At 48.6% G+C, this 24,408-nt stretch overlaps 1 protein-coding gene across 5 annotated transcripts; it reads left to right on the top strand.

Moving 5' to 3' along the window:
- The first annotated feature begins 3,482 nt into the window (after positions 1 to 3,482).
- Positions 3,483 to 21,260, top strand: nfil3-6 (nuclear factor, interleukin 3 regulated, member 6). 5 transcript variants are annotated; one of them, XM_078429357.1, is made up of 2 exons: positions 3,483 to 3,600; positions 19,574 to 21,260. In XM_078429357.1, the coding sequence occupies exon 2, from the start codon at positions 19,629 to 19,631 to the stop codon at positions 20,889 to 20,891; it is 1,263 nt and encodes a 420-aa protein (XP_078285483.1). In that variant the 5' UTR covers positions 3,483 to 3,600; positions 19,574 to 19,628; the 3' UTR covers positions 20,892 to 21,260. The 5 variants fall into 5 exon arrangements, with proteins under 5 accessions (XP_078285483.1, XP_078285484.1, XP_078285480.1 ...); XM_078429358.1 differs by lacking the exon at positions 3,483 to 3,600 and adding an exon at positions 5,518 to 5,582; XM_078429354.1 differs by lacking the exon at positions 3,483 to 3,600 and adding an exon at positions 5,590 to 5,760.
- Positions 21,261 to 24,408: the final 3,148 nt, after the last annotated feature.

The raw sequence follows: 24,408 nt of genomic DNA, 5'->3' as shown, positions 1-24,408 counted from the left end.
TTCATCAAACAGTCTTATCTTCTTGCAGCAGTTAACACCCCCAACTTCATTTTCACTGGGTTGCTAACAAAAATAAATGTCATCAATTATTGCACTAATAAGTCTGAAGAAGGGTCTCGACCCGAAACGCCACCCATTCCTTCTCTCCTGAGATGCTGCCTGACCTGCTGAGTTACTCCAGCATTTTGTGAATAAATACCTTCCATTTGTACCAGCATCTGCAGTTATTGTCTTATATTATATTGCACTAATATATACAATACACGGTAGCGCAGCGGTAGAGTTGCTGCTTTACAGCGAATGCAGCGCCGGAGACTCAGGTTCGATCCTGACTACGGGTGCTGCACTGTAAGGAGTTTGTACGTTCTCCCCGTGACCTGCGTGGGTTTTCTCCGAGATCTTCGGTTTCCTCCCACAATCCAAAGACGTACAGGTATGTAGGTTAATTGGCTGGGTAAATGTAAAAATTGTCCCTTGTGGGTGTAGGATAGTGTTAATGTACGGGGATCGCTGGGCGGCACGGACTTGGTGGGCCGAAAAGGCCTGTTTCCGGCTGTATATATATGATATGATATGATATGATAATACCAAACAAACCCACCACCATAATACCAAATCACTCACAGACGAAGGACAGGGAGGTATAGAAGGTGTAGAAAAATAGAAAGGTATAGCAAACGGTGTAGAAAACGCACACCTCCAGATTCAGCAACAGTTTCTTCCCAGCTGTTATCAGGCAATTGAACCATCCTACCACAACCAGAGAGCAGTGCTGAACTACTATCCACCTCATTGGAGACCCTCTGACTATCCTTGATTGGACTTTACTGGCTTTGTCGTGCGCTAAAAATTATTCCCTTATCATGTATCTACACACTGTAAATGGATGGATTGTAATCATGCATGGTGGCGCAGCGGTAGAGTTGCTGCCTTACAGCGAATGCAGCGCCGGAGACTCAGGTTCGATCCTGACTACGGGCGCCATCTGTACGGAGTTTGTACGTTCTCCCCGTGACCTGCGTGGGTTTTCTCCGAGATCTTCGGTTTCCTCCCACACTCCAAAGACGTGCAGGTATGTAGGTTAATTGACTGGGTAAATGTAAAAATTGTCCCTAGTGGGTGTAGGATAGTGTTAACGTGCGGGGATCGCTGGGCGGCGCGGACTCGGTGGGCCGAAGGGCCTGTTTCCGCGCTGTATCTCTAAATCTAAAAAAATGTACTCTCTTTCCGCTGACTGGTTGGCACGCGACAAAAGCTTTTCACGTGACAATAAACTAAAATAAAGGGGTTGCATGTAGCCGGCCTCCCCTTTGGTCCAGGGTAACCCACCGTGCATTACACCAGTGCAGGGCCATGCATCAGAGTTGGTACACACACTCGCATTACACCGGTCGGTGCAGGGCCCATGCTGCAGAGTTGGTACACACACTTGCGAAACACACAGGCCGACCGCAGTGGCCAACCCACACAGTCTTGTTCTCAGAATAAGGAAGTCGTCCGCACAGTGTCTCAACCCACAGCGGCCAATAACCAGAAGTATGAGTGAAACCTGCTTCAGAGTGTACAGACCGTCAGAATAGAGAAGCTGGAGGAGCAACAACGGCAGTCCTTTGAGGAAACCAGGCACCAAATCTTGGAAATCCTCAGCAGATCAGGCAGTGTCTTGTAGAAAGAGTCATAGAATGATACAGTGTGGAAACAGGCCCCTCGGCCCAACTTGCCCACAACGGCCAACATGTCCCAACTACACTAGTACCACCGGCCTGCGTTTGTCTCCCCAAACCTGTCCTATCCATGCACCTGTCTAACTGTTTCTTAAACGTTGGGATAGTCCCAGCCTCAACTACCTCATCTGGCAGCTCCTTCTCTCCTGAGATGCTGCCTGACCTGCTGAGTTACTCCAGCATTTTGTGAATAAATACCTTCGATCTGTACCAGCATCTGCAGTTATTGTCTTATATATATCCTCTGGCAGCCCGTTCAATACACCCACCACCCTCTGTGTGAAAAAGTCACCCCTCAGATTCCTATTAAATCTTTTTCCCTTCACCTTGAACCTATGTTCTCTGGTCCTCGATTCCCCAACTCTGGGCAAGAGACTCTGTGCATCCACCCGATCTATTCCTCTCATGATTTTACACTCCTCGATATGATCCCCCCTCATCCTCCTGCGCTCCAAGGAATAGAGAACCAGCCTACTCAACCTCTCCCTATAGCTCACACCCTCCAGTCCTGGCAACATCCTTGGAAATCTTCTCTGAACTCACAAGCTTGACAATATCTTTCCTCTTACATGGTGCCCAGAACTGAACACAATATTCTAAATGCGTTCTCACCAACATCTTATACAACTGCAACATGACTTCCCAACTTCTATGCGAAATCGTTAGTGTGTAGGGAGGAACTGCAGATGCTGGTTTACACCGATGATAGATGCAAAATGCTGGAGTAACTCAGCGGGCCAGGCAGCATCCCTGGAGAGAAGGAATGGGTGACGTTTCGGGTCGAGACCCTTCTACAGACTGAGTGTTTCTGATTAATAACCATTCAATTCTCTGACTTCAATTCATACCCTCCTGCCCAATCCTTCTTTCCTGTGCTCCCCACCCTCATCCCAGTTTACACCCAGTTCTTCCACTGAACTCCTGAACTACTATCTTCTACATTGATCTTCATCAGACTTGACTGGACTTTACCTTGCACAAAACAATATTCACGTTTAGTGTCCATCTTCAGTGTAAACCAGCATCTGCAGTTCCTTCTTACACAGTCAAGAGTATTTAGTTGTCATTTATAGGGTTGCCAACTGTCCCGTATTAGCCGGGACATCCTGTATTTTGGGCTAAATTGGTTTGTCCCTTATGGGACCGCCCTTGTCCCGTATTAGGCTCGGGGGGGGGGCGCGCTAGGCCCGGACACTGTAGGCCTCGATGCTGTGGGTCCCAATAGTTTGGGTCCCGACACTCTAGGTTTCGGACATTTTAGTTCCAGACAGTCTAGGTCCGGAGGCCTGGGCGCCGCCTAACGGAGGTTGCCTAGCAACCCACCTCCCAGCCTGGGTGGCTGCCATTGGTGGAGTGGGAGAACATGGCCGCTGGCTGGATGAGGTCACATGGGGCACGGGGCGGTGACATCACCTTGTCCCGTATTTGGGAGTGAGATAGTTGGCACTTCTAGTTGTCAAGCACAAGGAATTGTGGATGTTCGAACCTTGTGTAGACTGCACAGGGCAAGGATGGTCGTTGGCCAGGCTGATAAAGACGACAAGGCTAGGAATGTGTATCCCAGCCCCAGGAATGGATCAGAGGATTCTGTGTTGCTCCCCTATTTATAGCTCTGATCAGTGCCAATTATAAACGCACGCATAACGAACGTAGATGTGACTCAGCCTCCCTCAGGCCGACGAGTTAAATGCAACTTAAATATCACCTGCGCTGCACGGTGGCGCAGTGGTAGAGTTGCTGCATCACAGCGCTTACAGCGCCAGAGACCCGGGTTCCATCCTACTAATGCTGTCTGTACGGAGTTTGTACCTTCTCCCCGTGACCTGCGTGGGTTTTCTACGAGATCTGTTTCCTCCCACACTCTGACAACGTGCAGGTTTGTAGGTTAAATGGCTTGGTGTAAACGTAAATTGTCCCTAGTGCGTGTGTAGGATAGTGTTAGTGTGCGGGGATCGCTGGTCGGTGCGGACTCGGTGGGCTGATGGGCCTGTTTCCGCGCTGTATCTCTAAACTAAACTAAACTTGTAAACCTCCGACCTTGCTATCGGCCGACCTGCCGACGAGCCGTTTAACAATGACCAGCGGATCTGCCAAAATGCTGGAGTAACTCAGCGGGACGGGCAGCATCTCTGGAGAGAAGGAATGGGTGACGTTTCGGGTCGAGACCCTTCTTCGGACTGACTTCAGTAGGAGGGCCTTGGAATTTCGATTCTAAGTTTGAATACAATACACAGGGATGGTACCAGAACTAAAAGTTATAACGGTGTAGGAAGGAACTGCAGATGCTGGTTTACACCAAAGATAGACACAAAGATTCTGGAGGAATTTGTCAGTTTCACTGTCCACACGTTAGAGGCAGGAAACATGTTCCCAATGTTGGGGAAGTCCAGAACAAGGGGCCACAGTTTAAGAATAAGGGGTAGGCCATTTAGAACTGAGATGAGGAAAAAACGTTTTCAGTCAGAGAGTTGTGAATCTGTGGAATTCTCTGCCTCAGAAGGCAGTGGAGGCCAATTCTCTGAATGCATTCAAGAGAGAGCTGGATAGAGCTCTTAAGGATAGCGGAGTCAGGGGGTATGGGGAGAAGGCAGGAACGGGGTACATGAACGGAGTATAGGAGCAAAGAGGTCCTTCTACAGTTGTACCGGGCCCTGGTGAGACCGCACCTGGAGTACTGTGTGCAGTTTTGGTCTCCAAATTTGAGGAAGGATATTCTTGCGATGGAGGGCGTGCAGCATAGGTTCACTAGGTTAATTCCCGGAATGGCGGGACTGTCGTATGTTGAAAGGCTGGAGCGATTGGGGTTGTATACACTGGAATTTAGAAGGATGAGGGGGGATCTTATTGAAACATATAAGATAATTAGGGGATTGGACACATTAGAGGCAGGAAACATGTTCCCAATGTTGGGGGAGTCCAGAACAAGGGGCCACAGTTTAAGAATAAGGGGTAGGCCATTTAGAACGGAGATGAGGAAGAACTTTTTCAGTCAGAGAGTGGTGAAGGTGTGGAATTCTCTGCCTCAGAAGGCAGTGGAGGCCAGTTCGTTGGATGCTTTCAAGAGAGAGCTGGATAGAGCTCTTAAGGATAGCGGAGTGAGGGGGTATGGGGAGAAGGCAGGAACGGGGTACTGATTGAGAGTGATCAGCCATGATCGCATTGAATGGCGGTGCTGGCTCGAAGGGCTGAATGGCCTACTCCTGCACCTATTGTCTATTGTCTATTGTCTATTGATTGAGAATGATCAGCCATGATCACATTGAATGGCGGTGCTGGCTCGAAGGGCCGAATGGCCTCCTCCTGCACCTATTGTCTATTGTCTAAAAGCTGGATATTGGCAGGTTGTTTGATTATTGTTTCCAGGGGCAACGAGAAGCAGTGAAAAGCTCTCGGGACAAGAGCCAACAGGGCAAATAGAGCCATAACATGAGCACACGTTTAGTGCAGGAGATACAAGGAAATAAGGGTGCAGAATACCGTGCCGGAAGGAAGTGCAGGTGCTGGTTTACACCGTAGACAGACACAAAGTGCTGGAGTAACTCAGCGGGGCAGGGCAGCATCTGTGGAGAGAAGGAATGGGCGACATTTCGGGTCGACTCGCCAAAGGGGGTGCTCTGCTCCCTCACCATCGATTTGCAAAGACTGGTTCAGATTTACGAGCCTTCGCTCAGGCAGACACAATAACATTTGCAAATCGCAGAGCTATTCCTGGCTGCCCTTGACGTCAGGGGTTGCCATGGCGATCCAGGGGGGGGTTGACACACGCCTGCTGCCATGCACACATATGTGTCGGTCGTCAAGGGGGATGCAGTTGCCGTGGCGACGGCGCATCCTCAGCGACGGCTCAGCATGTTTCAGGTAGAACCCCGTCCCTAGCTCCTTCCCCCTCCCCCCTCACCTCCACCTCCGTCCCCACCACGGCTGAAAGAGGTGTTGGCACAAATAGGAGGCAGAGGAGTGTGCTCACCGACAAGGAGGGCAACTTCTCTTTGGCAGCTGCGGTCCGGGGGACCGGGACAGCCGGGACACGACTAGGGTAAGTGGCCGTGGTCTCCTTGTCAGCCCTGACCATCCTGTCCAGTGATGGTGTGTGGGCTGTGCTGGTGTGGGATGTTGGGACTGAGACTGGTGTTGTGGGATTGAGGGGGTGTGCTGCTGTGGTTGGTGAAGAGGGGGTCATGGGATTATGAGGGGTGTACTGGTGTGGGCTGATGGCATTGTGAGGGGTGTACTGGTGTAGGCTGCTGGTTCTGAGATGAGTGTACTGGTGTGGGATGGTGGGGTTGTGAGGGGTGTACTGGTGTAGGCTACTGGTACTGAGATGAGTGTACTGGTGTGGGCTGGTGGGGTTGTGAGGGGTGTACTGGTGTGGGCTGTTGGTACTGCGCTTGGTGTACTGGTGTAGGTTGTTGGGATTGTGAGGGGTGTACTGGTGTGGGCGGGTGGGATTGTGAGGGGTGTACTGGTGTAGGCTGTTGGTACTGCGCTTGGTGTACTGGTGTGGGCTGGTGGGGTTGTGAGGGGTGTACTGGTGTGGGCTGCTGGTACTGACCTTGGTGTACTGGTGTGAGGTAATGGGATTATGAGGGGTGTACTGGTGTGGGCTGGTGGGATTGTGAGGGGTGTACTGGTGTGGGCTGTTGGTACTGAGACGAGTGTACTGGTGTGGGCAGGTGGGGTTGTGAGGGGTGTACTGGTGTGGGCTGCTGGTACGGACGAGTGTACTGGTGTGGGCTGGTGGGGTTGTGAGGGGTGTACTGGTGTGGGCTGTTGGGATTGTGACTGGTGTTGGCTGTTGATACTGTGACGTGTACTGGTGTAGGCTGTTGGGATTGTTTGGGGTGTACTGGTGTGGGCTGTTGGTACTGTACCTTGGTGTACTGGTGTGGCATGGTGAAGTTGTAAGGGGTGTACTGGTTTGGCTAATGGGAATATGAGAGCTGTACTAGTGTGGGCTGGTGTACTGGGCTTGGTGTACTTGTGTGGGCTTGGTGTACTAGTGTGGGCTGGTGTACAGGGCTTGGTGTACTAGTGTGGGCTGGTGTACTAGTGTGGGCTGGTGTACTGGGCTTGGTGTACTAGTGTGGGCTGGTGTTCTGGGCTTGGTGTACTAGTGTGGGCTGGTGTACTAGTGTGGGCTGGTGTACTAATGTGGGCTGGTGTACAGGGCTTGGTGTACTAGTGTGGGCTGGTGGTACAGGGCTTGGTGTACTAGTGTGGGCTGGTGTACAGGGCTTGGTGTACTAGTGTGGGCTGGTGTACTGGGCTTGGTGTACTAGTGTGGGCTGGTGTACAGGGCTTGGTGTACTAGTGTGGGCTGGTGTACTGGGCCTGGTGTACTAGTGTGGGCTGGTGTACAGGGCTTGGTGTACTAGTGTGGGCTGGTGTACAGGGCTTGGTGTACTAGTGTGGGCTGGTGTACTGGGCCTGGTGTACTAGTGTGGGCTGGTGTACTGGGCTTGGTGTACTAGTGTGGGCTGGTGTACAGGGCTTGGTGTACTAGATGGGCTGGTGTACAGGGCTTGGTGTACTGGCGTGTGGTGTGGTGAGGTTGTGGGTGTGCACTGCTTAGGGGCAATGGCCTTTGTTCTAGGTGGGGTCTTCCTAAAATAACCGTGCACATCAGTAATGTTCACGGGTGAGAAATGTGCAAACTCTGGGCTGGGCCATGCTGCACTTTATTTTATTGCAAATTTGTAGATATTTCAAAATGTGTTTCCTGTTACAGGGAAAGAGTTTAATTTAGGTTAACTCTATCTGTACCTGGGCACGCTATGTGTACGATAGGATGTGGGATCAGTATGAAGAAAGGTCTCGACCCGAAATGTCACCTCACCCATTCCTTCTCTCCACAGATGCTGCCCGTCCCGCTGAGTTACTCCAGCATTTTGTGTCTAGCTTCGGTTTAAACCAGCACCTGCAGTTTCTTCTTGCACAGGTTTGTGTAGGAAGGAACTGCAGGTGCTGGTTTACACTGAAGATGGATGTAAAATGCTGGAGTAACTCAGCGGGTCAGGCTGCATTTGTGGAGAGAAGGAATGGGTGACACTTTGGGTCGAGTCTGAAGAAGGGCCTTGACCCGAAACGTCACCTATTCCTTTTCGCCAGAGATGCCGTTTGAGCCGCTGAGTTACTCCAGCTTTCTGTGCCTATCCTTGGCAAGCTAATGTTAGCTTTGGTAAGATTAACGTGCTTGAAAGGGTTGGCTAGGATGCTTTTGGCAGTGAGGGATGTTCAGAGCTGATGTCTCATTGTGACCCAGCGCTGTGGGACTGCGGGGTGCCGATGCATCACAGTTAGTTCCAGGGGTCTAGGCACCATACACCAATCATCCTATCAACACATCCAAAGCTCACTCCATAGCATGTTGACTACAACAGCTTCTGATGGGGGATCTACAGAGAGAGAGAAGGGGAGAGAGAGGGAGAGGGAGAGAAAGGGAGAGGGGTAGAGAGAGGGGGGAGAGGGAGGGGGGGAGAGAGAGAGAGAGAGAGAGGGAGAGAGAGGGGGGGATATCGAGGGGAGAGAGAGGGACGGAGAGAAAGAGTGAGAGGTGAGAAAGAGAGAGGGACAGAGAGAGAGAGAAGGGAGACAGAGAGAGGAAGAGTTAGGGGAGAAAGAGAGGGGGAGATAGTGAGAGGGAGGGAGGAAGGGTATCTGTGTGTGAGGGAGAGGGAGAGAGAGGGAGAGAGAGAGAGAGAGAAGGGAGAGAAAGGGAGAGAGGTGGGTGTGTGGAAGGGACAGAAAGAGATAGGGGGAAAGGGGGAGAGAGAGATGGAAAAGAGAATGAGAGAATGGGGAGGGAAAGTGGAGGAGAGGAAACACTGAGGTACAGAGGGAGAGGGGAGAGAGAGAGAGAGAGGACATGATAGGAAAGAGAGAGAGGTGCTCGGAAAAGGGAAGTGAAAGGGACGAGAAGGAAATAGATACAACAAATTAGATTGAAAACAAGAGTGAAATTAAACTGGGGCAGCATGATCTAATGAGGGTCAGTGGTGAGGAAGGCAAACGCAATGCCAGCATTCATTTCAAGAGAGCGAGAATACAAAAAACGGGATGTAATGCTGAGGCTCTATATCATCATATCATATCATATATATACAGCCGGAAACAGGCCTTTTCGGCCCACCGAGTCCGTGCCGCCCAGCGATCCCCGTACATTAACACTATCCTACACCCACTAGGGACAATTTTTACATTTGCCCAGTCAATTAACCTACATACCTGTACGTCTTTGGAGTGTGGGAGGAAACCGAAGATCTCGGAGAAAACCCACGCAGGTCACGGGGAGAGCGTACAAACTCCGTAGTCAGGATCGAACCTGAGGCTCCGGCGCTGCATTCGCTGTAAGGCAGCAATTCTACCGCTGCGCCGCCGTGCCGCCCATTCTCCCTGTGTGTAGAGGTTGCCCATTCTCCCTGTGTGTAGAGGTTGCCCATTCTCCCTGTGTGTGGAGGTTGCTCGTTCTCCCTGTGTGTGGAGGTTGCCCATTCTCCCTGTGTGTAGAGGTTGCCCGTTCTCCCTGTGTGTAGAGGTTGCTCGTTCTCCCTGTGTGTAGAGGTTGCTCGTTCTCCCTGTGTGTAGAGGTTGTTCGTTCTCCCTGTGTGTGGAGGTTGCACGTACGTAGAGAGTGGAATAACTGTGGTGGCTTGGTTGTCGTCATGTATGGTCTTTCTGCTGACTGGATAGCATGCAATGATCAAAGCTTTTGAACGCAGGCAGGTGGGACTAGTGTTGCTGGTGCATGTTGGTCGGAGTGGGGAAGTAGGGCCAAAGGGCCTGTTTCCACGCTGATTCATTCTCTGACTCTAATGAGGCCTCACCTTGTTTTTGTCTTGTTTTGAAGATGTTCTGTGCTGAATGACAGATGATTGTTTCATCTGCGTTTGTTTGTTGGAGGTTTGGAACAAGATTGTAGAGAGAGTCGGTGAAGTCAATGGATTTACCACTCTCAAATCTTCGGTCCAGTATAATGTAATCAAGCTTGTACATATTCAACAGTGAGGCATCAATGGCCAAGGTGTACCATACTCCGTAGACTGGTTCCAGAATCATAATTACCTTTCATGGTTAGACACAAAATGCTCGAGTAACTCGGCTGGACAGGCAACATCGCTGGAGAGAAGGAATGGGTGACGTTTCAGGTCGAGACCCGATCCGAAACGTCACCCATTCCTTCTCTCCAGAGATGCTGCCTGTCCCCCTGAGTTACTCCAGCACTTTGTGTCTATCTTCGATTTAAACCAGCATCTGCAGTTCTTTCCTACACATTTTACTTATCATAGCCCCAGGATGACAAGAGTGGAAGTCATTGAGGACATTAGGACCATTGCCTGAGACCACTGTCTCTGCCTCCAGTCTCCATAGCAGCAACGGTGTTACTGGTGATAATCTGTGTGCTGGGCAGTGTTTGTGTGTTGTATATCCAGCATGCTTGGGCGGCACGGTAGCGCAGCGGTAGAGTTGCTGCTTTACAGCGAATGCAGCGCCGGAGACTCAGGTTCAATCCTGACTACGGGTGCTGCACTGTAAGGAGTTTGTACGTTCTCCCCGTGACCTGCGTGGGTTTTCTCCGAGATCTTCGGTTTCCTCCCACACTCCAAAGACGTACAGGTATGTAGGTAAATTGGCTGGGTAAATGTAAAAATTGTCCCTAGTGGGTGTAGGATAGTGTTAATGTGCGGGGATCACTGGGCGGCACGGACTTGGTGGGCCGAAAAGGCCTGTTTCCGGCTGTATATATATGATATGATATGATGATATGCCTGGTGATATTTGATATATTTGGTGACAGTAGAACAGTTGGAGATGCTTAGTACACTTGTAGATACTTAGTGCACTTATAGATGGTACACATAGATACTTGATACACTTGTAGATACTTGGTACACTTGTAGATGGTACACGTAGATACTTAGTACATTTGTAGATACTTGGTACACGTACATACTTAGTATACTTGTAGATGCTTAATACAATTATACTTTGTACACTGGTAGATAGTACATTTGTAGATACTTGGTACACTTGGACATACTTAGAACACTTGTAGATGGTACACGAAGATACTTGGTATTGTAGATACTTGGTACACTTGTAGATACTTGGTACACTTGTAGATACTCGGTACACTTGTAGATACTCGGTACACTTGTAGATACCCGGTACACTTGTAGATACCTGGTACACTTGTAGATACCTGGTACACTTGTAGATACCTGGTACACTTGAGATGGTACATGTTGATACTTTTTACACTTGTAGATACTTGGTACACTTGTATATGGTACACTTGTAGATGGTACACTTGTAGATGGTACACATAGATACTTTTTACACTTGTAGATACTTTTTACACTTGTAGATACTTGGTACACTTGTAGATACCTGGTACACCTGTAGATACCTGGTACACTTGTAGATACGGTACACTTGTAGATACTTGGTACACTTGTAGATACTCGGTACACTTGTAGATACTCGGTACATTTGTAGATACCTGGTACACTTGTAGATACTTGGTACACTTGTAGATACCTGGTACACTTGAGATGGTACATGTTGATACTTTTTATACTTGTAGATACTTGGTACACATAGATACTTGGTACACTTATGGTACACTTGTGGTTACTTGATGCATTTGTAGATATTTGATACACTTGTAGATACTTGGTACACTTGTAGATACTTGGTACACTTGTAGATACTTGGTACACTTGTAGATACTTGGTACACTTGTAGATACCTGGTACACTTGTAGATACTTGGTACACTTGTAGATGGTACACATAGATACTTGGTACACTTGTAGATACTTGGTACACTTATAGATACCTGGTACACTTGTAGATACTTGGTACACTTGTAGATGGTACACTTGTAGATGGTACACTTGTAGATACTTGATGCATTTGTAGATATTTGATACACTTGGTACACTTGTAGATGGTACACATAGATACTTGGTACACTTGTAGATACTTGGTACACTTGTAGATACGGTACATTTGTAGATGGTACACGTGTAGATGCATAGTACATGTAGATACTTAGTTGACTTGTAGATGCTTAGTACACGTAGATACTTTGACCATAGATTATCAACACAAGGTTGAGCACAGAAATACCAGAGGGGGAATTCAAAAAGCAAATGAGAGAAAGAGCAGGACTTAAGACCGACGGCAAACATCGACACAACCTGTGGAGCTGCTGCCTCACAACTCTATTGTCCCGCGTTCAATTCTGACCTCAGGCGCAGTCCGTGTGGAGTTTGCATGCTCTCTTTGTGACCGCGTAGGTTTCCTCCGGGTGCTCCGGGTTTCGTCCCACATCCCAAAGACGAGCGGGCTTGTAGGCTAATTGGCCCTCTGTAAATAGCCCCCTAGTGTGTAGGGATTGGATGGGAAAGTGGGATAACGTGGAACTAGTGTGAACGGGTGACCGATGGTCGGCGTGGACTCGGTGGGCCAAGCCGGTTGGCCAACTCCGAGGGCCATCTGAAGAAGGGTCCCGAACCGAAACATCACCCCTCCTCTTTCTCCAGAGGTGCTACCTGACCTGCTGTGTTACTCCAGCAGTTTGTGTTTCCCTTCGGTTTAGACCCAGCTGTACCTCTGATCTAAGCTAAGATTGAGGGGGGATCTTATAGAAACGTACAAAATTCTTAAGGGGTTGGACAGGCTAGATGCAGGAAGATTGTTCCCGATGTTGGGGAAGTCCAGAACAAGGGGGTCACAGTTTAAGGATAAGGGGGAAGTCTTTTAGGACCGAGATGAGAACGTTTTTTTTCACACAGAGAGTGGTGAATCTGTGGAATTCTCTGCCACAGAGGGTAGTTGAGGCCAGTTCATTGGCTATATTTAAGAGGGAGTTAGATGTGGCCCTTGTGGCTAAAGGGATCAGGGGGTATGGAGAGAAGGCAGGTACGGGATACTGAGTTGGATGATCAGCCATGATCATATTGAATGGCGGTGCGTACAGGCTCGAAGGGCCGAATGGCCTACTCCTGCACCTATTTTCTATGTTTCTATGTTTCTAAGCTAAACTAACAGTCAGTTGGATAAGTACAAGTTGATAATAGAAATCATCGTTGGATTGGTTAAAGATAAATCTCGTTTAACTAGTTTGCTGGAGTTTCTCGATGAGGTGTCAGAGTTGGTAAGGGAACTATGCTTGCGGCTGGCTCTATGTTTGGATTTCTCAGAGGTATTCAGCAAATTGCAACACCATTGACTTGTCAACAAGACCGTGAAATAAAAGGGGATGTAGCAGCATTTACAGAACATCGGCAAAGTTACAGGAAACTGTGAGTAGTTCTGAAAGGTTTAGTGTTTCAATGGAAGGGAAGTGTGCAGATGACCAGGGGTCAGTATGGAGGCCACTCCTTTTTTTTAACGTGTACAGGCCACCCCGATTTATTGATTGTTTAAAAGAATATTGATTGATTGAAAGATACAGCGTGGAAACGACGACAATATATTCATCTCACATCAACACTCACACTTCTTTAAGTTCATAAGTGATAGGAGCAGAATTAGGCCACTCGGCCCATCGATTCTACTCCCCCATTCAATCATGGCTGACCTATCTTTCCCTCTTAACCCCATTCTCCTGCCTTCTCCCCACAACCCCTGACACCCGTACTAATCAAGAATCTATCTATCTACGCCTCACAAATATCCATTGACTTGGCCTCTACAGTCTTTTCACAAGTTCACAAGTTATAGGAGTAGAATTAGGCCATTCGGCCCATCGAGTCTAATCCTGCCTGATCTCTGCCACCTAATCCCATTTTCCTACCTTCTCCCCATAACGCTTGACACCCATTCTAATCAAGAACTTATCTGTCTTTTAATATAATACAATGCCATTTACATGCTTTAAACTCTAGGTTAAATGCTTTGCCTTTTACCATTTATATGGTAAATTTTGAGGCAATGAATTCCACAGATTCACCATCCTCTGACTAAAGAAATTCTTCCTCATCTTTTTACTAAAGGAATAAAGTCGTGGTCTTCCCAATCTCTCTCTATAGCTCAGGCCCTCAGGCCATGATCACATTGAATGGCGGCGCTGGCTCGAAGGGCCGAATGGCCTCCTCCTGCACCTATTGTCTATTGTCTATTGCCCTCGAGTCCTAAATCTCTAAACCCTTTCCAATTTAACGGCATCCTTCCACTGAAGTAGGATGACCAAAACTGAACACGGGACTCCAAATTTTAAATGTGATGTTAACTTATTTGTGTATTAAGTGGCAAAGTGAATCGAATGTGAAACTGTGTACCTGATTTGTATTAACATAGAAACATAGAAACATAGGTGCAGGAGTAGGCCATTCGGCCCTTCGAGCCTGCACCGCCATTCAATATGATCATGGCTGATCATCCAACTCAGTATCCCGTACCTGCCTTCTCTCCATACCCCCTGATCCCTTTAGCCACAAGGGCCACATCTAACTCCCTCTTAAATATAGCCAATGAACTGGCCTCAACTACCTTCTGTGGCAGAGAATTCCACAGATTCACCACTCTCTGTGTGAAAAAAAACTTTCTCATCTCGGTCCTAAAAGACTTCCCCTTTATCCTTAAACTGTGACCCCTTGTTCTGGAAAAAGAAAAATAAACACGGTGGCGCAGCGGTAGAGTTGCTGCCTTACAGAGCTTACAGCGCCAGAGACCCGGGTTCGATCCCGATTACGGGCGCTGTCTGTACGGAGTTTGTACGTTCTCCCCGTGACCTGCGTGGGTTTTCTCCGAGATCTTTGGTTTCCTCCCACACTCCAAAGGTTTGTAGGTTAATTGGCTGGGTATAAAAAATTTAATTGTCCCCGGTGTGTGTAGGATACTGTGTGGGCATCACTGGTCGGTGCGGACTCGGTGGACCGAAGGGCTGTTTCTGTGCTGTATCTCTAACCTAAACTGTTGAGGATTTTTGGCTGGATAATAATTGGTAAAGGTAAAGTAAACCGTGGTCTCACCAACGTCTTTTATTTATTCACAAAATGCTGGAGTAACTCAGCAGGTCAGGCAGCATCTCAGGAGAGAAGGAATGGGCGACGTTTCGGGTCGAGACCCTTCTTCAGACTGAAGAAGGGTCTCGACCCAAAACGTCGCCCATTCCTTCTCTCCTGAGATGCTGCCCGACCTGCTGAGTTACTCCAGCATTTTGTGAATAAATACCTTCGATTTGTACCAGCATCTGCAGTTATTTCCTTACACTACAATGTCTTTTATTTAGTACATGCTGTAAATTCACAAGAGATAGGAGCAGAATTAGGCCATTCGGCCCATCAAGTCTACTCCACCATTCAATCATGGCTGATCTATCTCTCCCTCCTAACCCCATTCTCCTGCCTTCTCCCCATAACCCCTGACATCATGAATCTATCTATCTCTGCCTTAAAAACATGCCGGGCTATTCCACAAATAAATGTGCAGAGAGTGAATAAAAATGTCCCAGTGTGTTTTTTTTTACTAGTTGAGATTGAGTGAAAGTAATATCCTGAACAGTTTCCATGTCAGATTAGCGTAGTAAACAGAAAGAGCAGAGAAATGAGTGGGAGTCAGCCAGAGAAATAGTGTCAGGGAGGGAGGGAGAGAGGGAGGGAGGGAGGGAGGGAGAGAGAGGGGGGGAGGGGAGTGAGTGTGAGAGAGAGAGAGAGAGAGAGAGAGAGAGAGAGAGAGGGAGAGAGAGGGGGAGGGAGAGAGGGAGAGAGAGAGAGAGAGAGAGAGGGGGGGAGGGAGGGAGAGAGAGAGAGAGAGGGGGGGAGGGAGGGAGAGAGAGAGAGAGAGGGAGAGAGGGAGAGAGGGAGAGGGGGAGGGAGAGAGGGATAGAGAGGGAGAGAGAGAGAGGAGGGAGAGGGAGAGAGAGAGGGAGGGAGTGAGTGAGAGAGAGAGAGAGAGAGAGAGAGGGGTTGGGAGGGAGAGAGAGAGAGAGAGAGAAGGGAGTGAGTGAGAGAGAGAGAGAGAGAGGGGGAGAGGGAGAGAGAGTGGGAGAGAGAGAGAGAGGGAGAGGTCTAGCAACCGTGGGAGGAGTTCCTCTTACGATTGGGTCGCAGGCAGAGAGCAGAAAAAAAGTATTGCAAAAGTTTAGATAACTCTGCTGACCGGACAGATCTGCTTTCGAGGAAGTGGACAGATCTTGTACTTGGAACTGAGGTGATTAAAGATACTTCCCTCGCTGGAGAGCAGGGCCATTAGCGGGGGAGGAGGACTACGAGCGACGTTGTGAGTTTTCTTTTCTCTGTCCTGCCGTTGAAATCAGGGGCTCGGTCAATCATTCAACGTGGAGCAGGGGAGCAATGAGGTGGGACTTAACCTTGGAGAAAGCTTGGGACTTTTCATGGGATTTTAAAGGGGGGGGGGGGGTGAGAGGAAAGGAGGGGATTTCAACTTGAATTGAAGGCTTCTATCACAGGGTTGAGCACTGGGGTATTGTTGGGGATGGTCAGGGCAGCATCAGTCACAAGTAACAGGGGTTCGAACCCAGCTCCCGGCTAACAGCTACACACACACACACACACACACACCACTGCTGGTAAATCAACAGCTAACTAGTCTGTGAGAAAATGACTGCAGGATGCTGGTACTGGTGGGATTCCCACAGTGCTGGTGGGATTCTTAATAGAAATTAAAATAGGAAACACATCAATTATCCAGAGTGAAAATCAAAAATGAAAATCAAAATTAGCTGTTAGATCAAGTATAACAGACATAGAAATTAAATGTTACATAAATAGTGCAGAAATCTAAATATTGTGTTGCATTAGGGTAAGTGGAGTAAAGGTTAAGTATTAAAGGTAAAATTACAGGTTAAGAATTAAAAGTTAAATTAAGATTAAAACTGCCTTTGTTTATTTGCGTGAAATTACCGTACTTGCCTATAATATTCCATTAATGCCCCATTGAATTACCGTACTTGCCTATAATATTCACTCTAACAAATGCCCCATTAATGCCCCATTGATGCCCCATTGAATTAATGGGGCATTTGTTAGAGTGAATATTATAGGTAAGTACGGTAATTCACGCAAATAAATAAGGACAGTTTTAATCTTAATTTAATTTTTAATTCTTAACCTTTAAACCATTAATGGGGCATTTGTTAGAGTGAATATTATAGGCAAGTACAGTAATTCACACAAATAAATAAAGAGAGTTTTAATCTTAATTTGATTTTTAATTCTTAACCTTTCATTTTAATGTTGGACGGTCTTTCACACTAACCCTTGTTAATTATCTTTTGGTCTCATTCACTGCTAGATTAGTTGTGTCTGATGTACAGGTATGTAGGTTAATTGGCTGGGTAAATGTAAAAATTGTCCCTAGTGGGTGTAGGATAGTGTTAATGTACGGGGATCGCTGGGCGGCACGGACTTGGTGGGCCGAAAAGGCCTGTTTCCGGCTGTATATATATGATATGATATGATATGATGTGTACCTGATGCATAATTATAATTTTTAATCATTTAAAAAAACCAGGAAGTGCTGGAAACATTGTGCAGATCAGGCAGTTCTCAAAAGTTTGAAAGTACCTGTCATTAGATTTAAGAACAGCTTTTCCCTGCGAAGTAAAACTTTTTATTTTCTGAGGATGTATTCCTAATCTTCCAATCTACCTTGCACTTTTTTTACTTGCAATTTCTCTGTCGCTGTAACAGTATTCTGTGGTCTGAAGAAGGGTCTCGACCCGGAACGTCACCTATTCTTTTTCTCCAGAGGTGCTGCCTGTTGTATTTTGTGTCAATCTTTGGTGTAAATCAGTTCCTTCCTACACAGTATTTTGCACCCTGTTTCTTTTCCCTCTTGCACTAACTTGTGCTCATGTACGGTATGATTTGCCCTGTTAGCAAAAATAACAGGTGACGTTTCGGGTTGGGACCCTTCTTCAGACTTTATTATTGTCACGTGTACTGAGGTACTATGTTTTGCACGCTATCTAATAACCAGATAATCAAGTCAAACTCGGGTACACCAGGTTGAGCAAAGGGGAAGATACAGAGTGCAGAATATAGTTCTCAGCGTTGTAGTGCATGAGTTCCAGACACAAAGTCTCGTGTCTACAATGGGGTAGAGGTGAATGGGACAGTACCCTAGCTTATTTATTAAAAACAGCTTTTTCCACAAGTGATAGTTCTACTCAATAACCAAAGTTATTTGATTATCGGCGGCACGGTGGCGCAGCGGTAGAGTTGCTGCCTTACAGCGAATGCAGCGCCGGAGACTCAGGTTCAATCCTGACTACGGGCGCCGTCTGTACGGAGTTTGTACGTTCTCCCCGTGACCTGCGTGGGTTTTCTCCGAGATCTTCGGTTTCCTCCCACACTCCAAAGACGAGCGGGCTTGTAGGTTAATTGACTGGGTAAATCTAGAAATTGTCCCTAGTGTGTGTAGGATAGTGTTAGTGCGCGGGGATCGCTGGGCGGCGCGGACTCGGTGGGCCGAAGGGCCTGTTTCCGCGCTGTATCTCTAAAATCTAAAAAATCTAAAGTCTGTAGACTCTTTTTTGCTCTGGTTTATTTTCACCCACATGTTTAGACCGTAATGTTGTACCCTTATTGTTTTGATGTGGTTATGCTTTATTCTTAATTGTTAACTGTATGTTTGTGTTGTCATTTGTCAGCGGAGCACCAAGGCACATTCCTTGTATATGCACATACTTGGCCAATAAACTTATTCATTCATTCATTTATTCATTCATTCATTATGGAAGGACGTTCAGAAGCCTGATAACAGAGGGGAAGTTGCTGTTCCTGAGTCTGGTGGTACGCACTTTCAAGCTTCTGTACCTTCTGCCGGATGGGAGCGGGGAGAAGAAGGAATGGCCGACCGGGGTGGGACAAGGCTTTGATTGTGTTGGCTGCTTTCCCGAGGCAGCGTGAAGTGTAGATGGAGTCAATGCTGGGGAGTCTGGTTTGCGTGATAATAGACAATAGGTGCAGGAGGAGGCCATTCGGCCCTTCGAGCCAGCACCGCCATTCAATGTAATCATGGCTGATCATTCTCAATCAGTACCCCGTTCCTGCCTTCTCCCCATACCCCCTGACTCCGCTATCCTTAAGAGCTCTATCCAGCTCTCTCTTGAATGCATTCAGAGAATTGGCCTCCACTGCCTTCTGAGGCAGAGAATTCCACAGATTCACAACTCTCTGACTGAAAAAGTTTTTCCTCATCTCAGTTCTAAATGGCCTACCCCTTATTCTTAAACTGTGGCCCCTTGTTCTGGACTCCCCCAACATTGGGAACATGTTTCCTGCCTCTAACGTGTCCAACCCCTTAATAATCTTATACGTTTCGATAAGATCCCCTCTCATCCTTCTAAATTCCAGTGTTTACAAGCCTAGTCGCTCCAGTCTTTCAACATACGACAGTCCCGCCATTCCAGGAATTAACCTAGTAAACCTACGCTGCACGCCCTCAATAGCAAGAATATCCTTCCTCAAATTAGGTGACCAAAACTGCACACAGTACTCCAGGTGCGGTCTCACTAGGGTCCTGTACAACTGCACACAGTACTCCAGGTGCGGTCTCACTAGGGCCCTGTACAACTGCACACAGTACTCCAGGTGCGGTCTCACTAGGGCCCTGTACAACTGCACACAGTACTCCAGGTGCGGTCTCACTAGGGCCCTGTACAACTGCACACAGTACTCCAGGTGCGGTCTCACTAGGGCCCTGTACAACTGCACACAGTACTCCAGGTGCGGTCTCACTAGGGCCCTGTACAACTGCACACAGTACTCCAGGTGCGGTCTCACTAGGGCCCTGTACAACTGCACACAGTACTCCAGGTGCGGTTATTATAACTAGTGTTATAATAAATGATTTTTCCATTTGTTGTTGTAACAGGTCATTCACCCGCGGTTGAGCCCTTTATCGGAGGCGAGAGGCTTCGTCAGGCGGGATGGACATTTCTGCAGCTAAGCTGGAGGGAGGAGACGGACGCCCGCTGGGGGCGGGAGCCCCAGGGATGTCCTTCACGGAGGAAGCTGTGTCCCTGCTCACCACCAACAGCCTGCTGGCCAGGTCCCTGCTGGGCACCAGGCCGGCCAAGCCCCCCGCCGACGCCAGCCCCGCCAACCGCAGGAAGCGCGAGTTCACCCCGGACGAGAAGAAGGACGGCAGCTACTGGGACAAGCGCAAGAAGAACAACGAGGCAGCCAAGAGGTCCCGTGAGAAGCGGAGGGTCAATGACCTGGTCCTGGAGCAGAGGGTGATCGGCCTGCTGGAGGAGAACGGCAGGCTGAAGGCCGAGCTCCTGGCCCTCAAGTTCAGGTTTGGCCTCATCAGGGACCCTGCGGAGATGATGGTCACCCAAAGGCCTGCACCCCCCCTCTGCTGCGTGACCGCCAGCCGGTCGGCCTTCCAGCCCAGGCCCGGGGCGGGCTGCGTCACGTGCCGCTGTGACAGGAAGGCCTTCCCCGCACACTGCCCCCTGCTGGGGGCCAGCCCTGGGCCGGATCAGCAGGAGTCCACCATGGTGTCTGAGGACTCCGGTATCTCCACCCCTGGGAGCTCCAACGTCGGGAGCCCGGTCTTCTTCGAGGACCACCTGAGCGACCAGGGCAAGTTCTCCCCCAACCGGGAGGACCACCTGGAGGGCCGGCTCTCCTCCCCCAGCGACGGAGAGGCGGACCTGGGCAGAGCGGGCGAGGGAGCGAGCGAGAGGCCCACCAGGTCCCAGGAGCTGACGGAGTTGATTCGGTGCCTGCCCCACAAGCTGCGGTTTAAGATGGGAGCGGGGGCAGAGGACAACAACGAGGTGGACTCGAGGCTGAGGATGTTTCAGACGTCCGTGGGCAACAGAACCGTCTGTGAACAGCAAGCCAGCCAGGGCCGGGAGCCAGGGCAAGGCTGTTACACCAGCCCCTCGATGCCCCTCTCCGACAGAGTCCCTGCCCCCGGCTTGGCCTCACCAGCCTGGAAGCCTCATGGAGGCTTGGCATCAGACGGGAGCAGAAGCCCCCTCAACAACAGGTACCTTCAGGAATCTGCCCAGGTCAACAATGCCCTTGCACACTCAGAGTACACAAAGACCCCACTGAAGGTGGACTCTGCATTCAGGTCCGAAAACAACGTGCTCAGGAATCAGCTCGCCTCACTGTCTGCAGAAGTCGCACAACTTAAGAAGATATTTTCCCAGCAAAGATGTACTGGTTTCAACTAATCCATGTCAACGTGTGTACGCTGTAAATGTGATCTGACCCCCCCTGCTCAGTGGTTAAGTGATTCACATAAAACTGAAGCCTTGCAAATATTTATTGTTGTACCTGTGACTGGATTTCAAATGTGTGTAAATATATTTTTACTTTATTTTCTAATCACTCATTGGTGTCGTTAATCAATCCTTTCGAACCATCTAGTAATGGAAGTTGAGGCTAGTTTATAAGAAGATAACTGCAGATGCTGGTACAAATCGAAGGTATTTATTCACAAAATGCTGGAGTAACTCAGCGGGACAGGCAGCATCTCGGGAGAGAAGGACTGGGTGACGTTTCGGATCGAGACCCTTCTTCAGACTGTCAGGGGAGTGGGCGGGACAGAGATAGAATGTAGTCGGAGACAGTAAGACTGGTCTGAGAACTGGGAAGGGGATGGAGAGAGAGGGAAAGCAAAGGCTATTTGAAGTTAGAGAAGTCAATGTTCACATCGCTAGGGTATAAGCTACTCAAGCTAAATATGAGGTGCTGTTCCTCCAATTTGTGCTGGGCTTCACTCTGACAATGGAGGCCCAGAGCAGAAAGGTCAGATTGGGAATGGGAGGGGGATTTAAAGTGCTGAGCAATCAGGAGATCAGGTAGGTTAATATAAGAAGATAACTGCAGATGCTGGTACAAATCGAAGGTATTTATTCACAAAATGCTGGAGTAACTCAGCAGGTCAGGCAGCATCTCGGGAGAGAAGGAATGGGTGACGTTTGGGGTCGAGACCCTTCTTCAGGACCCTATCTCAGTTTAGTTTGGAGATACAGGCCCTTCGGCCCACCGAGTCCGCGCCGACCATCGATCACGCGTTTCACACTAGTTCTATGATATCCCACTTTCTCATCCCCTCCCTGCACACCAGCGGTAATTTACAGAGGGCCAATTAACCGACAAACCCGCACGTCTTCGGGATGTGGGAGGAAACCGGAGTACCCGGAGGAAACCCACGTGGTCTTGGCTCTACCGCTGGCTCTACCGCTGCACCACTGTGCCGCCCAATTTAGACTTCACAATTTTAGAGATACAGTGTGGACGCAGGTCCTTCGGCCTACCGAGTCCATGCCGACCAGCGATTACCCCGTACACTAACACTATCCTACCCACTAGGGACAATTTTGCAACGTACCAAAGCCAATTAACCTACAACCCCGTATGCCTTTGGAGTGCAGAGGGAAACCGGAGCACCCGGAATAAACCCACACGGTCACAGTGAGAAGGTGCAAACTCCACATGGACAGCACCTGAGGTCGGGATTGAACCCGGGTGTCTGGCGCCGTGAGGCAGTAGTTCTACTGCTCAGCCACTGTGCCGCCCAATTTGCTCACTCTGAAAAGCTTTCTAGAAAACCCGGATGGGAAGCCATTACCCATTGGAGTAACGATGCGTAAGGAACATTTGCTTTGATCTCCAAGCTGTGTAGGAAAGAACTGCAGAAGCTTTTTTTACATCGAAAATAGACACAAAATGTTGGAGAAGTCTGAAGGAGGGTCTCGACCCGAAACGTCACCCATTCCTCCCCTCCGGAGTTACTCCCGCCGAGTTACTCCAGCATCTAGGTCTACCATTGATCTCCAAGCTGACGGCTGTCCCTTTGTGAGTGATCCTCTCATCGGGAAGTGAGATGGGACAGGATTTCGGCATCAGCTCTCTGTTAAGGTCGTTGCTGGCTCGCAGATGAGAGAAACGCCTAACCAGGGCCGAATCAAAGAGTGTGCAATGCCTTCTGAGATGCAGACTTTGTCTGCAACACTAATGATAAATTCTACATCAGAACAGTACCAATGCTAGTTGGGGAGATGGCACAGAACGTTGGCAGCTCTTTACATGCTGGTCCTGAAAGAGGATCTGCTATTATATATCACACTCTTAAATCTTGATTTTGTCTCTTACACCATCTGTGCTTCTAGCTTGCACTAAGTGTTGTATCCATTATCCTTTACATGCACACTGCGGACAGCTTGATTGTAATCACGCATAGTCTTCTCTTTGACGATACACACAACAAAAAGCTTTTCACTCCACCTCGATATATATGTGATAATAATAAGCTCAGTTAAGCTGTACAATATTCATATCATATCATATCATATATATACAGCCGGAAACAGGCCTTTTCGGGCCATCCAAGTCCGTGCCGCCCAGCGATCCCCGTACATTAACACTATCCTACACCCACTAGGGACAATTTTTACATTTACCCAGCCAATTAACCTACATACCTGTACGTCTTTGGAGTGTGGGAGGAAACCGAAGATCTCGGAGTAAACCCACGCAGGTCACGGGGAGAACGTACAAACTCCTTACAGTGCAGCACCCGTAGTCAGGATCGAACCTGAGTCTCCGGCGCTGCATTCGCTGTAAAGCAGCAACTCTACCGCTGCGCTAATTAAACTAAATTAAATTAAACTAAACAAAAATGGGATGAACTTTGGGAAGAGGCGTTTATTAACGGGTTGAACATAGAGCAGATAACAGGACAGCGTAAGAACAGGCCCTTCGGCCCACAATGCCGGTGCCAAACATGATGCCAAGACCATCTCTTATCTCCCTGCACATGATCCATATCCCTCCATCTCCCTACACATCCATCTGTCTCTTCAAAAGCATTTTGAATCCAGTGAGATTGTATCTGCCTCGACTGCCAATCCTGAGATTGAGTTTCGTTTATTGTCACGTGTACCGAGGTACAGTGAAAAGCTCTTGCTTTGTGCTAACCAGTCAACATCCTAACACTAACCTACACACACTAGGGACAATTTACAATTTTAACCAAAGCCAATTAACCTGTACATCATTGGAGTGTGGGAGGAATCCGGAGATCCTGGGGAAAACCCATGCAGGTCACGGGGAGAACGTGCAAACTCCGCACAGACAGAGCCCGTAGTCAGAATTGAACCAGGGTCTCGGGCACTGTAAGGCAGCAAATCTACCGCTGCCCCGCCAGTCGAAGACCCTTCTTATCTACATAGCTTTGGTGCAAGTGAAATAAAAGTCTGTCGAGCAGAGCATGGGTTAACAATGACTTAACACTGGTCTGTTCAACAAGGAAAAACACACAAGGAACAATTACAAGGACAAAAACATAATATTTGGAAAAGTCCAACACCTCCGTGCTCCCCTGTAAGCATAGTAGTGGAATAAGTTACTTAGACACATGGGATGGCAGATACAAAGTGCTGGAGGCAGAAAACAGATTGGTGACGTTTCGGGTCGAGACCCTTCCTCAGACAGATTGTAGGAGGGGAATAAGCTGGGAGAGAGGTGGGGATGGGACAAAGCCTGGCGAGCGATAGGTGGATACGGGTGAGGGAGGTGGGAGGGATTGGATGGACAGATGGGTGGACAAAGGCTGAAAGAGATGAAAAGACTAAACTCTGTCAGATCAAGGAAATGTAGAATGGTTCATTGTGTAGGAGGAACTGAAGGTGCTGGTTTAGACCGAAGATAGACACATAAAGCTGGAGTAACTGCTTTTCACAT

Source organism: Rhinoraja longicauda, chromosome 37 (genome assembly GCF_053455715.1).
Source record: "Rhinoraja longicauda isolate Sanriku21f chromosome 37, sRhiLon1.1, whole genome shotgun sequence".
Lineage (NCBI taxonomy): Eukaryota > Metazoa > Chordata > Chondrichthyes > Rajiformes > Arhynchobatidae > Rhinoraja > Rhinoraja longicauda.
This window is presented reverse-complemented; position numbering and strand designations above follow the sequence as displayed.